Here is a 16,189-nt window from a genome sequence, read left to right as displayed (position 1 = left end):
GGTGCCAGGTTGCTCAGTCCTTGTAAGCACCTGAGACCACCCCCACCCCCAACACTGTGCTCTCAACCCACAACTTCCTGGAGGCCAGATATATCCCCAACTCTTCCCCCAAGGAAGGCATGGTCCTACACTGGTCTCCTTGCCCTATGGTCCTTTTTCCTGCCAGGAGTCTTGAAGCCATGGGCAGGGAGGCTGTCCAGCCAGCAGAGGGCAGCACACAACCAGCTCCCAAGCCAGCCACCTCAAGGGACTTGGGAGGAAGCTATAAGCCTTGCAGAGTTCCCTGCACAGACATAGAGACCTGCTTGAGCTACCACCACGGGGTCCTTCTGACAAGGACTGAACCTCAGATCTCTAGATCTTGGTACTACATGACTGTTGCAGGGCTGCCTTTCTTTCTGAGTTTGCTCTTCCCAGACCAGACAGTCTGGTACCCTAGGATCCAGCCAGTCCACACGCCCAGCCTCTTAAGCATCTTCTCACAAGTGGGCCACCTGAGCTCGTACCTAAGGCTCCATCACCTGTGTCTGAAAGGATGCTGGGTGGTAAGGTACAGATTAGGAAACAAACAGTCAACTTTAGGCCCTATTTTTTCTTGATGGTGCCAAGCTCTAGTTTTGATCTTCTAGTCACATCCTGCCTCCTCTGTGGACTAACCTTGTTTTCCTTTCTCTCCTGTCCAGCTGTGTCCTTTCTCCTGATACCTGATCCTTGCCCCAGGATTCCCCAAAGTGTGCACTCCACAAGCATCTGTGGGATCACCCTTAGAAAGGGGGCGGGGCAGCCTGCGGCAAGATGGGCAGACAAGGGCTCTGAACCCAGAAGCCAAGCCTTCCATTGACCAAGGCCAACTCAGGCTACCAGGAAGCAGAGGCCAGGATCTGGAACTGCCTGAGGGTCAGGACCACCCCCAGGTGAAAGGCAAGGAGCTGATTGGACAGCCTAACCCTCCCGCTCCTCAAGGACTCTGATCTGCTTTATAAATACGTAAGGTATGCTGGGTCCTTTTTTCTTTTTCTGATTTTCCTTCTTTGGGAAAGCAGAGGGTAGAGTGGTTTTGTTGGTGGTGGTGTTGTGTTTGGTTTTCATTCTGTCCTTGGGATTGGTGGTGGTTTTTTGCTCATTTTGCCCCATCCCCTAACAAGCAGTACTGCCCAGAGGTGGAGGAAGGGCCATGTGGAGACCCCACCCTTCCTCCTCTCCACCCCAGCTGATGGCTGCTGCCGTCATTTCCAAATCTTGAGGAGTGCAGGAGGGGACAGAGGTTTCTCACTGCACCAAGAGGTAACAACACCTCCACAGCCTTGAGCTCTGAACCACCTCTGCACCTCCCCAGGCCCGCGGCAGCCAGCCAGGAGAGACGCTGGCGGAATGAATACCAGTCTCCACATGTCCTCTAGCAGCTCAGCTCCAGAATGCAGACGCTGTGCTCAGAAGCCTTCACCTCTACCCTGACTTCTCCACGGAGAACCGGAGTAGGCTCAGTGGGGATGTGCTCCCGGAGCTTCTGGAACCTTCAAGTCCACGGATGGAAAGACATGGCGGGAGACAGGCAGGACCCTCACGCTCACAGGGAAGGGGACGGCTCCCTGCCCCGAGCAGAGACCAAAACACACAGACAAGCCCTCTGCTGGAGGCTCTCTCCTTGGACTCCATAAAATCCTTGGGCCCCCAGAAGAACACCAGAGCTCTTAGCTCATTCCTGCAGCCCACCTCCTGGCAGGTGTCTCCTGTCTGCCTGGATGTGGGAACTCTGCAGGCAGGCCCTGGGCTGAGCCCGCTCCTCTGTGGCACAGCCATGTTGGCTGGTGAGGCCAGCTCTGCCCCTTGGGTCCTGGTTACGTGCGTCCCCTTGTCCCCGTCAGGTGGAAGGGGTGATGCAGAAGAGCAGAGGCCAGGGGCTAATGGGGACAACAGCAGCGGGATCAGAAGAAGGTGGCGACACCTCAGACCACAGCCGAGGAGGAAGACGGGGAGGCTGAGCTGGCTGCGGAGGAGGATGGGGAGGAGGGACTGTTCCAGAACAGCCACCGCCGCTTGGGCTGCCGCCTCAGATGCAAATAGTCCTCCTTCTCCCGCTCCTTCCGTGCCCTCTGGTAGTGATCCTCTTCCTTCAGGTACCAGACAGGCGGCCACCGGTGCTTCTCAAAGTACTCCTGGTTTTCTGGGGGCAGAATGCAGGGCGATGGGTCAGGAGGACCAGAGGAGGAGGGCCAGGGGAGGAAGAGCACCGGATGCGGATGCACACTGCAGGGAAGCCCTGCCACAGGACCCTGGACCAGCACAGAGTCTATCCTGCCACGATCCAGGCCAGCAAATGATGCCGGGGATGAGGGAGGCATGAACTCCACGAGCCTGTGCAGATATATCTGCACCCCAGTTTACATCTGAGCTGAGTCACTCCCCAGCAGCCCATCCCCAGTGGAAAATACATCAACTGAAAATGCATTGAAACTAGGTACAGTAATACATGTCTGTATTCCCAGCTAATCAGGAGGCAGAGATTGGCGGATCACAGTCCAAATGCAGGCCTAAGAAAAAGTGATCATGATCCTAGCTGAAAAACAAACTAAATACAGAGGTGCTAGGGTGTGGCTCAAGGGGTAGAACACTCGCCTAGCAGTCACCAGTACCAAAGAAAGAAAAGAAGACAATGGACTGGCTCCCCTGACCTCTGAACATCCTGGCTTAGTACAGTTCCCTATAGAGCACCCCTTGTTTCCCCTGAGATCACAGGAGCCCAGTGGGAGCTGTAGCTGTGGCTGCAACCCAGCATCACCAGAGAGGATTAGACCTTGTAGGCCAGCCTGGGAAAAGATCCAAATTCAAAATACAGTTTCTACTCAACTCATATTGCTTTTGCACCATGGGGATCCTTTGTGTTAAGAATAAAGCAGGTTGCCAGGCACTAGTAACTCATGCCTGTAATCCTAGCTCCACAAGAGGCTGAGACTTGATGGTCAAAGGTAAGCCTGGGCAGCAAAGTCCCTAGATGCTTAACCACCCAAAAGCCAAAGGCAAAGGTGTGGCTCAAGTGGTAGAGCATCAACCTGGAGTGTTGTTAAAGATAGGGAACAGCACTCAGGTGCTAAGTTCAGGTCCCAGTACTGGTCACAAAGAAAGGAAGAAAGGAAGAAAGGAAGGAAGAAGAAGAAGAAGGAGGAGGAGGAGGAGGAGGAGGAGGAGGAGGAGGAGGAGGAGGCGAAGGCGGCAGAGGAGGAGGGGGGAGAGGAGGAAGAGGAGGAGGAAGGAAGGAAAGAGGGAAAGAGAAAGGGAGGGAGGAAGGGAGGGAGGGAAGGAGGGAAAGAAGGAAAGAAAGGAGAAAGAAGGAAAGTAAATAAATAATGGGGGAGGAGGGGGGAGGGGAGAGGGAAAGGAAAAAAGAAGGGAAAGGGAAAGGGAAAGGGAAAAGGAAAGGAAAGAGTAAAGATCCAGAAACAAGGAAAGGGGCAGCAAAGCCATCAGAAGAATCCACAAGGACAGCGATGAGAGTTGCGAAGTTTCCAGAAGTTTCCAGACAGAGCAGAAACTCCTAAGGAAATCTAGAGGTACAGGCCATCTGGAACTGGCTAGACCAGAGGGAGGGCTGGTCTTATTCTGGAAGACCTGGGAAACCATGCAAAGTATAGAACCAAGAGAGTAGTATGGATGTACCTAGACTTCAGTGAGGAAAATTCTGGGAGACAAGGAGACAATGTGGAGACAAAGAGAGACAGGGCTGAGAGGAAGGAGGGTGCAGTGCGCCCCACAGAGGGGAGAAGGGGGGAGCAGGGCGGGAACCCCACAGAGCACGGAGGGGCATGTCTCCCTGGAGCCCCTGCAGTGCACCTGAGAACTTCATTAAGAAGGGAAAGAATGGCACCAGTGGAGGATCTCTGGGCCCAGGCAGATCAAGCTGTGGACCGTGCCTGTTCTGGGGTGAGAACATCGGCACAGTGGATCGTGTCTGCTAAACAGAAAAGTATGTGTGTCCTGTGCCGCAGCACGGAATGGATTTATTTTCAGTGTGCTACCCATGAGTCTGAACACCCTAGCCCAACACCCACTTTGTACCTCTAAGAAAACAGAAGCCCAGATAGGTAGAATGAGCTGTCCCAGGCCCCCCGCTGTCCACCCAGTGCTTGTCCCAGCTGCCCCTCTGCTTGGCTGGAGTCACCTTGGCAGACTGTCCCCCTCCCTGAGGTCAAGGCGGCTTAGAGATCCCTGGGGTTCAGCCAGAGCTCAAGCTGAGTTCCCTCCCACAGGAGCTGAGATCCCCAGGGGGTGGCTAGTGCTACCTGCGTGCTCACCTGGGGACATGGCCTTCATGTCTCGCGGGAATTTGCGGCACACGTTGTTGTAGTTGGTGCAGATGTGGTGGAGACACCAGTCAGCCAGCTGGTAGGCACAGTGGAACTGGGAGGGAAAGAAACACAGGTGGTCTACAGCGACGTCTGCGGTCGCCCACGGAACTGCAGCTCTAAGGTGCAGGGCAGGCAAGCGGGCAGGAGCCATAAGGAGCTGACCAAGAAGTACAAAAGCCGACCTGGGATCCTGGGCATCACTACCAAACCTTCCATCAGCTCACTCTGGTCCTGCCCATGGCGTTCACAGCTACCAGATCTCCACAGCCATTGAGCCTCTGCCCTCCTCTGATCATACCCCACACGACTTCCTTCCCCTCCCATCGGTCCCCTAAAGTGATCTGCACCAAGCTGTGGGCATCTCAGCCTGCAGGACTGATCTTCCCAGGCCTGTCCACAGGCTTGGCATCAGCCATGCGTTAATAGAGACTACCATGTGGGGGGTGTACTCCTGCTATATTTTGTTTGGAAATGAGGAGTTGGTGACTTGATTTCAGAGGGAGAGTCTTTAATGCCCCTTAGATAACCCCAGACAAGCAGCAACCTTGTCTCTGTCTGAATCTCGGGTCCCTTCTGCTGCCCAATGGTAACTACGATCTGTCCCCACTCTACCGGGTGCCCCATGGATGCTGGGAGTTCTCTAGCTGCTTCCTGGCATGGAAGATGACAGGGTCAGTCCACCCAGTGAGGCCTTTCCTACGCATGGCCTCCCAGCCCACGCTTTGTGGTCCCTTCTCTCCTCTGTCATGGTACCTGTGCCAGCTCCAGGAACACAAGGACGTCCCCGTCGATGTCCACCATCATCTGGGTTGCTTCCATCAGCCCGGTCACTGTGTACTGCTCTGTGACACACACAGCAGCCATCAGCTGAAGAACCACAGGAAAGGACCACACTTCTTACACCCACAGCAGGGGCTCCCCACGCGGGCAGGGAGAGACCAGCGCAAGTTCCGACAGGCCAGGAAAGACCACAGCTGGCTGAAGTCTGGACACAGTCTTCTCAGTGGGGGGCAGTGAAGAAGGATGCTAAACTCCCTGAGAGGATTTATTATTTTTTTTTCAAACTAAATCGGTCCCACTGTGTAATCTGATGTAGAGAGTCTAAGTCCTCAACCGGATTAGCCACTGACAGAAGAAAGAGGCCAGCACTGGTGGTTTTCACCTGAAATGCGAGCTGTTCAGGAGGCTGGCTTCAGAGGATTCATGTTCAAAGCCAGCCTGGGCAGATACATCTGAGAAACTCTTATCTTCAGTTACCTAGTAAAATGCCAGAAGTAAAAGTGTCGAGTGCCAAGCTTAAGTAAAAAAGCTAAGGAAGAGTGTGAAGTCCTAATAAGACAAAAGAAAGGAAGAAAGGAGGAAGGGAAGGGAAGAAAGGAAGAAGGGAAGGAAGGGAAGGAAAGGAAAGGGAAGGGAAGGGAAGGAAAGGAAAGGGATTTAAAGCCATATGTTTGTTTAAACAAACCACATAGCTAAAAACTAGGGAGTCTATGAGCTCAACAATGGGTTTAAAACTTCCTTGTTTGTATTAATTTGAGTCTTGTAATAAAATGTGTACTGACCATGCATTTTACATTAAGACATTTGTAGTCAGGAAGTGAACAGCCTTGGATCTGAATTTGAATGAGGAATGCCAGTATAAACTCACAAGGCATTTAATCTTACAAAAGATGAATGCATTTCCCAGCTTCATCCACAGACAAGACCAGGAGCAATGTGAGCTCCAGGGGCATGCTGCCATTTCCAGCTCTGAGAAAGCAGGACTTGGAGAAGTGGACTCCAGGTGTGGTACATGAAATGCACCAGCAGAAGCTAAAGCATCTCAGCAACCCAGATAACAAGGAGGCCTTAAGAGCCTGGAGACACACCAAAGGATCTTCCTGGCTTAAAAGGACAGTATTGGACTTTAATAAGGACCACTGTAATTTATCAAAAATACTCAAATATGTTCAAACCTAAGAATTGATAAAAATATTCTTTAAAAAATACATATAAACTAGTTGGTCACTCTTATAGGTGATAGGAAACAAATGATTCTTTCAAAAGTTGGTAAATAAAAGAAAAGAATTAAAACCTGTACCAATTGTACCACTGGGCGACCAAACAGTGGGTGAGGGAAGTTTCTCTCGGAAGACAGAATGAGTTGTAGTACTGATGGATCTGGGCAATGATACTTGATGGCTACTAATATCAGAAGAAGGGAGTAAAGTAGGCAATACACACCTATGAAGAGTTTTATACAAAACACTGTGTATCTGGTCCTGTCTCTTGGTCCAGACAACAGTTTATAGGAAATATGGGCAGACAGAGGACTATATTGAACTATGCCATAAAAAAAATGCAATAGCAAAAACCCAGATCACAGAGAACTCTACAGGAAAAAAAGATCAGCATCTTTTTTCTTTTTTAACAAAAAATTTCAGGAGAGATTTGGGGCTTGAACTCTGGGCCTGGGCATTGTCCCTAGGCCCCTTTTGCTCAAGTCTAGCATTCTACCACCTTGAGCCACAGCCACTTCCAGCTTTCTCTGATTAATTGGAGATAAAAGTCTCATGGACTTTCATGCCTGAGCTGGCTTTGAATCACAATCCTCAGATCTCAGCCTCCTGAGTAGCTGAGATTACAGGTGTGAGCCACTGGTACCTGGTACTCTCTGTAGATTCTTAATAGGGCTGTGGCTGCCATGAGGAAATCAGCTATGTGGACTTTAACGTTAACGGTATGGCTTTGGGCTTTGACTCATTTCCAATTGCATATTCTAGTGAAATGAACTTATTGAAATTCCATTATGTGATTGGTTTTTCCTCGGGGGTCTTTATTTGGTGACTCTTTTAAAAACAGGATTACTTCCTCTAAATTTTGAAATTTTATGTGCTCTGGGAAGACTATTTTTCCTGGCAGCAAAGAATGCCACACAGTTACAGCTGTCATCTTGAGATGTGCTTTGCTTGCTACACTAAGGCTCCTTTAGCCACAACTTGGGGCCCCTGGAGTCCCACTATAGTCTTAGCTTCTAATATTCTGTGTAATCTGATGTAGAGAGTCTAAGTCCTCAACCGGATTAGCCACTGACAGAAGAAAGAGGTCAGCACTGGTGGTTTTCACCTGTAATGTGAGCTGCTCAGGAGGCTGGCTTCAGAGAATCCATGTTCAAAGCCAGCCTGGGCAGATACATCTGAGAAACTCTTACCCTCAGTTACCTAGCAAAATGCCAGAAGTAAAAGTGTCGAGTGCCAAGCTTAAGTAAAAAAGCTAAGAAGAGTGTGAAGTCCTAATAAGACAAAAGAAAGGAAGGAAGGGAGGGAGGAGGCACGAAGGGAGGGAGGGCGGGAGGAAGCAAAGAAGGGAAGGGAATGAGGATTTCTGCATTCATCCTATAATGCCTTGTAATTCTTTTCCTTTATGTCTGTATCTCAATCTTGATCATTTTCCCAGGGCCCCGGTACTCTGACATTGGCCTTTGACTGAATCCCAATCAAGACCTGAGGATCTCCTCTCTCCCTGCAACCTGCCCTCAGTACCACCACTGGTACCAAGGCCAACAACAACACAGATGCCAACTCCAACATCAACAGCTGTCTGCCTGGGTCACTGGCCCCAGTCTCCTTCCACAGCCAGAGCCCTAGGCTCGAGGACCCAGACTGCCTCTTCCTGGATCTTTCTCTACTCCAAGGGGCTTCTGGGATTGGCTTATCCTAAAAGCTGGGATGAGTGTTCCAATTGTGTTTGCTTTGTGTTTCCGGAAGGAGGAAGAGAAGGTAAAATCAACAGTAGTGGAAGAAGAGAAAAATGAAAAGAAGGAGGAAGAGGTGGATAAGGAGGAGAGTCAGAGGATAAAGACATGGAATTGTGTTCTATTTCTTGACTTTTAAGCGTGTCTGAGACCACAATGAGCCCAGGGGCGATCTACTAAACACATTTCTCAGAGTCAACTCTCAGCCATGTCCTTATCAAAAACTCTATCCACATCAGCAGATCTCATTCCAGAAAAGCTTCTTCCCTTGGTACTGTAGTCTGTCCCCAGGAGAACACAGGGGCCAGAAGACCTGTAATCAGTCCCCAGGGTCTTCCTGATCTTCCCCCAGGGAGGTGCCTGAGCGCTCCGGCTAGTTACCTGTGAGAGCAACCAAGTGTGGCAGGCAGAGGCGGTTGGCCAAGATGATGAGCTTCATGTCATCCAGGTCAGGGCTGGAGGTGAACATGCCAGTGTACAGGTACTCCAGCACGGCCCGCATGCAGCTCTTGCTGGTGTAGGGAAACACCACCTGGAGTGGGAAGAAGAGGGCAGGTGGCACTGAGGTCCACTGAAGGGCAACAGGAACTCAGAAGCTGAAAAGGCCTGATCCACACAGCTGATCTCGATAGGTGGCTTTTTCTCAGCCTCTATCTGTATCGGTTTAGGAGACAACCCCCTCCGCTCTCCCAAAGTCCTGACCCCTTCTCTGCAACAACTGGCACTGAGCCCCAGCTTTGCTGAGAGTACTTTTTTTTTTTTTTGCCAGTCCTGGGGCTTGAACTCTGGGCCTGCGCACTGTCCCTGGGCTCCTTTTGCTCAAGTCTAGTGCTCTACCAGTCTACCACTTGGAGCCATAGCGCCACTTCCCGTTTTCTGGTGGTTAACTGGAGATAAGATTCTCATGGACTTTCCTGCCCGAGCTGGCTTTGAACTGCAATCCTCAGATCTCAGCTTCCTGAGTAGCTAGGATTACAGGCGTGAGCCACTGGCACCAGGCTTGCTGACAGTATCTTTTGAAGAGACCTGGATACTTCCTGAACTCCTCCTGAAGCTACAGGATGCTGGAAGGAGTTATTTCGGTCAAGAACACAGTCCCAGCCCCACTGTGCCTGCCAGGGAGCCACCAAAATGAGATAGAGAATGAGTAAAGGGAACACCAGTGCTGGCTCGGAGTGGCTGCTTTGAGCCTTTGGGATCTCTTCAGTGCAGAACTGCCACAAAAACTGCTTTCTCATCAGACGCAACTCTCACGAGATTTGCTGGGAATTAGCTGGAGCTTTCAAGGTCCAGAGCGGGCTGGCCTCGGGGCCTTCGGAGAATCCTAGTCTCTTACTGCATATCCACATCCTGCAGAGAACAGCCCCAACTCTGCCGCCCATAAACACTTCCCAGAAATCTCAAGGAGCTCACATTCTAGACCCCGGGAAGCAATGCTGGTGAGCATTTACTAAGAGGCAGGTACTTAGCGGGAGCACTCAGCAGAAGTCAACTACCTCATCCCCACACTCAACAGCAATTACAGGCCAGCTGGGAACGCCACATAGAGATGCCCAGTGCGAAGTAGAACTTGGTTACTACAAGGGGGAGTGATGAGCAATTGATGTTCCCAGACTCAGGGATGATGGAGAACACCAAGGCCTGTGGCCTGGCCTACTCTGCTGTCTAGATGTATGGAAAGGAGAGAGGAGCATGTGGGAGAACATTTCAAAGCACATACTGATAGGCCTTGTCTACGCTTCCAGTCTAGGAGCCTGCGAAAGTGGAGCGTGAGGGAGAAGGGCAGGTGAGATGGAGCACGGACTAGAGGGAAAGCTGGCGGCATTCAGCATGCTCTCTCATGTTATGTATTCTGGTTCCCTGATACCTAGACCCCTGCTGGCCTTCAGCATACTTCCTCTTCCAAGGCTTTGCCTGCAAATAGCTAATGAGTTGCCCTTAACTGACCTTTGCACAAACAGACCAACCAATCCAGAGCCAACGGCCTCCTCCTTGACTGCTGTCAGCCCCCCTCCCGCCCACCTCGCACCCCATTATTTCCCCAACCTAATCATCCCAGAGCCAAGTACCAGACAACCAGGCCAGTTACCTCAGCCAATGCTAAACCTGCTTACCCTGCCTCACCGGCCCGTTCCCACAGAAACCATCAGCTTCCCCGCCAACCCTGCTGTTTCCCTGGGTGGTTCCTCATGGATGCATCTCACCTGGGGATTGAACTCGGGGTCTGGGTGACATCCCGTAACTCTTTTGTTTAAGGCTAATACTCTACCACTGAGCCACAGCTCTGTTTCTGGCTTTTGGGTATTTATTTGGAGATAGAGTCTGACAGATTTTTCTGCCCAGGATGGCTTTGAACCATGATCCTCAGATCTCAGCCTACTGAGTAGCTAGGATTACAGGCATGAGCTGCCAGTGCCCAGCCTGGACTGCTTTACTTTTGTTTTTTTTTTTTTGGTCCAGTCGTGGGGCCTGAACTCTGGGCCTGGGCGCTGTCCCTCAGCTCTTCAGCTCAAGGCTAGTGCTCTACCACTTGAGCCACAGCACCACTTCCGGCTTTTTCTTTTTGCTTATGTGGTGCTGAGGAATCGAACCCAAGGCCTCATGTATGCAAGGCAAGCGCTCTACCACTGAGCCACCCTCCCAGCCCCTGGACTGCTTTTCAATAGCAGCCATCTCCTGATTTGTCACCATAGTCCTTAATTATAAAACCTACCTTTGAAGACACTGGTAAGTGTGGTTTGGACCCCTGACGTTCTTCTAGTTGTTCATGTGTCTCAGGGAGGCCACACGATACAAGGCCAAGAGCCAAAAAGTTCCAACTCTAACCTCTCTTTCCCATTCAGACAATTTCTTAGGGTCTCCATTTCCTACACACAACATGGGAATATACTGTGTATAAGACTTATGTGTGGGGCTGGGAAGGTGGCTCAGTGGTAGAGCGCTTGCCTTGCATGCCCGAGGCCCTGGGTTTGATTCCTCAGCACCACATAAGCAAAAAGAAAAAAAGCCGGAAGTGGCGCTGTGGCTCAAGTGGTAGAGTGCTAACCTTGAGCTGAAGAGCTGAGGGACAGTGCCCAGGCCCAGAGTTCAGGCCCCACGACCGGACCCCCCCCCAAAAAAAAAGACTTATGTGTGGACTAAATTGTGTGCGTGTGTGCGTGTGTGTGTGTGTGTGTATGTGTGTGTGTGTGTGTGTGTGTGTGTACTTCCTACCAAATGCAGATGTTTATTTAATTCCCTTTCCTGGAATGTTGTAAAATCCTTGGCTATAGGCAGTATCCTCTTACTCCCTTAGTCGAAGCTGCAAAAAAAGGCCCATTACTGATGAACCCTAGAACACCAACAGCGTAGAACCCTCTTGTGCCCCTACTCTTCCCATGCTCAGGGAGCCAGTTCTCACCTCCCTGGTAGAACTCTCCACAAATGGCCCCCCAAACATGGCAGCCATCCAGTCACAGCTGGAAATCAACAGGGGCTTGTGGGCGCTGATGGTACCATCGTCCAGGATGAAGGTCACATCTGTCCAGGAGGAAAGAGGCATCATGTGAGAATACAGTGGGTATGTGGGACAATCAGCCCCGAGAGTGGTCAATGGACCCCCACTACCCAACTCCTTCTGAAGCCACACAACATGAGCATCAGGTGGCAAAGCGCTTAGTTTCAAGAGCTGGGTGGCCATGTACATCACCAGGAGACCAGGAGCTGAGACCAACTGGCAATGCTACCAGGACTTACCCAACCCCCTCTGAAAACTTGGAAAGAAGCCCCTGTCTTCTAAGCGTGCCCCATACCTGAGAAGGTGCCTTTTGCCAAGCATTCCTTGACCCGATTGGTCCGGCGGACGTGGAAGGCCTTGGTGATCTCCTGGTTCATGAAGGCCTCATTGTTGAGAATGTTGGCTACCATCATGCGCAGATCAAAGACCTCCAGCAGCTCAGCGATGTGGGCAATGTGCATGAGGTCCCGCTCGTTCTCACCCAGCTCTCCTGTGTACAGGTACTTGAGAACAGCCCGGAAGGGCCCTGGCTGGATGGAGTTGTCCATCTTCACTACCACCATCAGCCGAGACTTGAAGGTCAGAGGGTCTTCTGCCATCTCTTCCTGGATGCTCACAAAAGCTCGGCTCCAGGAAGACAGCACACGACCCCTGCCTGGCAGGTACCCTGTGCCATTGCCCCGTAAGATCCCATCACTGGTCGAGGCCCGGAGACCAGCAGGCCCGGAACCCCCAGCCTCATCCACACTCTCACACACGTCAAAGCTGGCTGCCCGTAACAGGAAGTCCCGCCCATGATGGTGGTGGTGATGGTGGTGGTGTGGGTCAGGGTGACCCCGGTGGTCCTCAGGGCGGGGGCCTCCTGGCCCCGAGGGGCCTCCCAGCTCCCCCTCGCTCAGGTCCATGAGGAACAGGTCATAGAACTTGGAGGAGGAGGTGGAGAGGTAGATCTTGTGCGCAAAGATGCGCACCCGCTCCTGCAGCACCAGGATGACGTCCGCGCAGAGCGGGTCCTCCAGGAGGTGGGCGGGGCACTCCTCACTGCTGGACGGGGGATCGGGCACCACGATGATGGGAGGCGGCGGCTTGGGAGGCAGGAAGGGAGCCTGCAGCAGGGGCCGCTGCACATTGCGGAGATGAGACTTCCAGAACTGCAGGTGGCGGCGGGAGATGAGGGCAGCCCGAATAGCATTGTCAAAGACGTCCTTGATGCCAAACTGGGCCACCACGCTGGTCTCGTAGTAAGGGATGCCCAGCTCCTTGGCCACCTCCCGGCCCTTCTCCGGGGCAAGGATCTCATTGGGCTTGATGGGCCTGGTGAGTTTAAAAGAGGAAACGTGCATCGGTAGTGGGGAGAGCTTCCCGTTCTTCCCCATGCAGGAGGGGCTCTGTTCAGAAGCCACGTCATTGGTCCCCCTCCTGCCCTGCCTTTTCCCTTCTGCCTGACAAATTCCTATAAGGTCCTTCAGGAGGACTTCCTTATCTATGCCAGGCCTCCCCATATGAACTTACAAAAGCTATACATTTAATAAAGCTGTGATAACAGTGTCTTTCTACTTGCATGCAATTGAATGGAATTATCATGCAATGCTTCACATTGGAATGTAACTTGATCATATACACTGATCCCTCAGAATTTAAGGGAGTTTGGTCCCAAGATCCACCTCAGATACCAAAATCCATGGAAGCTCAAGCCCCTTAAATAAAATGTCCTCAAGTTTGTATAAAATGTGGGGCAGGGCTGGGAAGGTGGCTCAGTGGTAGAGCGCTTGCCTTGCATGCATGAGGCCCTGGGTTCGATTCCCCAGCACCACATAAGCAAAAAGAAAAAAAGCCGGAAGTGGTGCTGTGGCTCAAATGGTAGAGCACTAGTCTTGACCTGAAGAGCTGAGGGACAGCGCCCAGGCCCAGAGTTCAGGCCCCATGACCGGAACCCCCCAAAAAACAAAAAAAATGTAGGGGCATCCTCCTCCTCATTCTTAGAATCATCTCTAGATTGCCTCTAATACCTAATACAGTGTCATACTAGGCCAATGGTTGTTACAATGTCTTGTTGGTGGCAAAATGGCAAGATCAAAAGTCCATATGCATTCATAAAAAAGAGTTTTTAAAGAGATATTTTCTAGCTGGGTGCCAGTGGCCTGTAATCCTAGTTACTTAGGAGGCTGAAATCTGAGGATGGCGGTTCAAAGCCAGCCCGGGCAGGAAAGTCTGTGAGACTCTTATCTCCAATAAACCACCAGAAAACTGAAGTGGCACTGTGGCTCAAGTGGTAGAGCACTAGCCTTGAGCTGAAGAACTGAGAGACAGCACCCAGGCCCAGAGTTCAAGGCCCATGACTGACGAGAGAGAGAGACAGAGAGAGAGACAGAGAAAGAGAGGGAGAGAGATTTTTCCATTTGCACTGGTCAAATTCATAGGTAGAAGCTACAGATCCAAAGAGCCAACTGTCTGTCTCCAACAAAATGACCTTTTTTATGCGAATATCACCTTCTCCTCCCTGATTTTCCTCCACAGTGTTTAGCACAAGTACTGTTCACACAGTAGGTGTACAGTCAGTACATGGCGGGGTGACTCAATGAATGAATGAATGAGCATACGTGTTGGCTCTGATGTGAGCCTGTGCCACCTGGAGGAGAGGTGAGGTGCTCACTTAGGGCTGTGTGGGGAACCGTGGTGCTGAGCCATCCCCATGCGTCGCGGTCCTCTCCCCAGGCAGCAGCCCTCTTACCTAGCCAAGGGCCTCCGGGCCCTGTTGACGGCCTCCAGGTCGGCATAGCGCAGGTCCAGCTGGCAGCCCACCAGGATGACAGGTGCTCGGGGGCAGAAGTGCTTGATCTCTGGGTACCACATGGTCTTAACATGGTGGAGGGAATTGGGGTTGGCAATGGAGAAACACAGAACCACCACATCCGATCTGGGGGAGTGACAGGAGAGCTTATGGGCAAGAGAAAGCTGGTGGGAGGTTACCTGCCCCCGGGAACAAAGGAAACAAGCACTCCTACTTCACACCTGGCTTGTGAACCCATGATCCTCCCATGATCCTCCACATAACTTGTAAGAACAGTAACTCTATTTGATGGAGCGTTTCAGAACTTAGAGGCTCCTGGCCTCTTAGCCAGTTTAAGACTTACAAAATGACCATTTTAACCCTCTCCCAGTGAGAATATGATCTGAGAGCTGCTAGGCGGCAGAGCTGGGATACAAATCAGGCCTCCGGACTCCCAAGTTGAGGGGCCTCCGTCACCCAGGGCATCTGCCATGCTGTTTTATCTCTGCCCCCTTCCTCCCGGCTTCAGCTGCAAGGAGCTGCTCAGTTCCTTGGGAAAGCAGGGAAAATCCACTCATGAGGCCTCCTGCAGGCAGCCAAGGCCTTTCCTACCTCCCATAAGCAAAGCGGCGGTCTTTGTGGTGGTCGCCAAAGGTGTCCCAAAGGCGCAGGGAGACACTGACGTCATCTACCACATCCCGCGAGCGTTCCAACACCTGAGAGGGGTAGATGGGGGAGAGAAGGGCACTGATCCTTAGGGAAGGGGGCCAGCTCATCCTGGAGGCTCCAGGGCTGGCATGGCTTATTGTTTGCTATTGGACCACATGAAATCTCAGGAGAATCAATAACAAGACAGTTGACAAGCTGAGCAGAAGCAGGAGACACCATAAGGGGGAGACTGCTCCTGGTATAGAAGGGATTTCCTCAGAAGCCCACCCTTGCTCCCAGCTATCCTTGCTTCATTTTCTTATGAGCCTCTGATCTCTTGCTATTAGATCTCCCCCCACACACACTTAGTTCTTACCCCTTTCTCAACCTGGCCCTGGCCCCCAACTCCCCAATATCATTACTATGATGGCACAAGATGCACTGTCCACACAAAGCTGGGGTCCCAGGAGTTAGTTCATTGAAATTAAAAAATGGTCTGAGGTCCCCCTAAGGGGTGGGCTCCCCACAGACCTCCCTCCAGAGGCTCTTTCTGCTTCCTCCACTCCAACTCCACCCCGAAGGGGCTCCTGAACACTTTGCAGACAACCCCAAGCCCAGGCAAAAGAAGAAAGTCCCAGGGCTAGGAAGGTGGCTCAGTGGTAGAGCGCTTGCCTTGCATACATGAGGCCCTGGGTTCGATTCCTCAGCACCACATAAGCAGGGGAAAAAAAGCCAGAAGTGGTGCTATGGCTCAAGTGGTAGCGTGCTAGCCTTGAGCTGAAGAGCTGAGGGACAGCGCCCAGGCCCAGAGTTCAGGCCCCACGACCGGACACCCCCGCCCCCCAAAAAAGAAGAAAGTCCCAGATGTGCCAAATGGCCTTGCAAACCTTACCTCCTGACACACACGATACTGGTCGATGGCCCACACTGTGGGCACATGGGTGGCGAGCAGCTGGTACTGAGTAAGGGTGGCATTGCAGGCCCGGGCACAGATGAGCCTGGTCTTGCCTACTGCGTTGTCCCCCACCACCACGCACTTGATGGTCTCTACGTTTGGCCTTTCATAATCCATGTCAGAATCCATTAATTGGGACCTGAGGGGCAGGAAGGAAGCAGTCAGGACAGCCTGGCATGCCCGCGCACTGTGGACCTGGGCCAGGATAGGCAGCCTTTCTCAGCGGAGGCTGTGCGTGTATCAG

General features: G+C 51.9%; 1 protein-coding gene across 1 annotated transcript in view; it reads right to left on the bottom strand.

Annotated features, from left to right (window-relative positions):
- Positions 1-1,851: 1,851 nt before the first annotated feature.
- Positions 1,852-16,189, bottom strand: part of LOC138823358 (rho-related BTB domain-containing protein 2) — a 28,532-nt gene continuing 14,194 nt past the window's right edge. Inside the window, exons 3-11 of the mRNA XM_070016637.1 lie at positions 15,883-16,084; positions 14,955-15,058; positions 14,304-14,489; positions 11,868-12,886; positions 11,477-11,595; positions 8,458-8,608; positions 5,097-5,185; positions 4,290-4,395; positions 1,852-2,164 (exon numbers count right to left, since the gene is read on the bottom strand). Of these exons, the coding sequence (XP_069872738.1) occupies positions 1,947-2,164; positions 4,290-4,395; positions 5,097-5,185; positions 8,458-8,608; positions 11,477-11,595; positions 11,868-12,886; positions 14,304-14,489; positions 14,955-15,058; positions 15,883-16,084 (2,194 nt within the window). The 3' untranslated portion in view covers positions 1,852-1,946. The remainder of the gene's footprint in view (positions 2,165-4,289; positions 4,396-5,096; positions 5,186-8,457; positions 8,609-11,476; positions 11,596-11,867; positions 12,887-14,303; positions 14,490-14,954; positions 15,059-15,882; positions 16,085-16,189) is intronic.

This window comes from Dipodomys merriami, unplaced genomic scaffold (genome assembly GCF_024711535.1).
Source record: "Dipodomys merriami isolate MVZ:Mamm:240054 unplaced genomic scaffold, mDipMer1.0.p SCAF_12, whole genome shotgun sequence".
In the NCBI taxonomy this organism is placed as follows: domain Eukaryota; kingdom Metazoa; phylum Chordata; class Mammalia; order Rodentia; family Heteromyidae; genus Dipodomys; species Dipodomys merriami.
The sequence above is the reverse complement of the archived record's forward strand: the minus strand, read 5'-3'. Positions and strand labels throughout refer to the sequence as shown.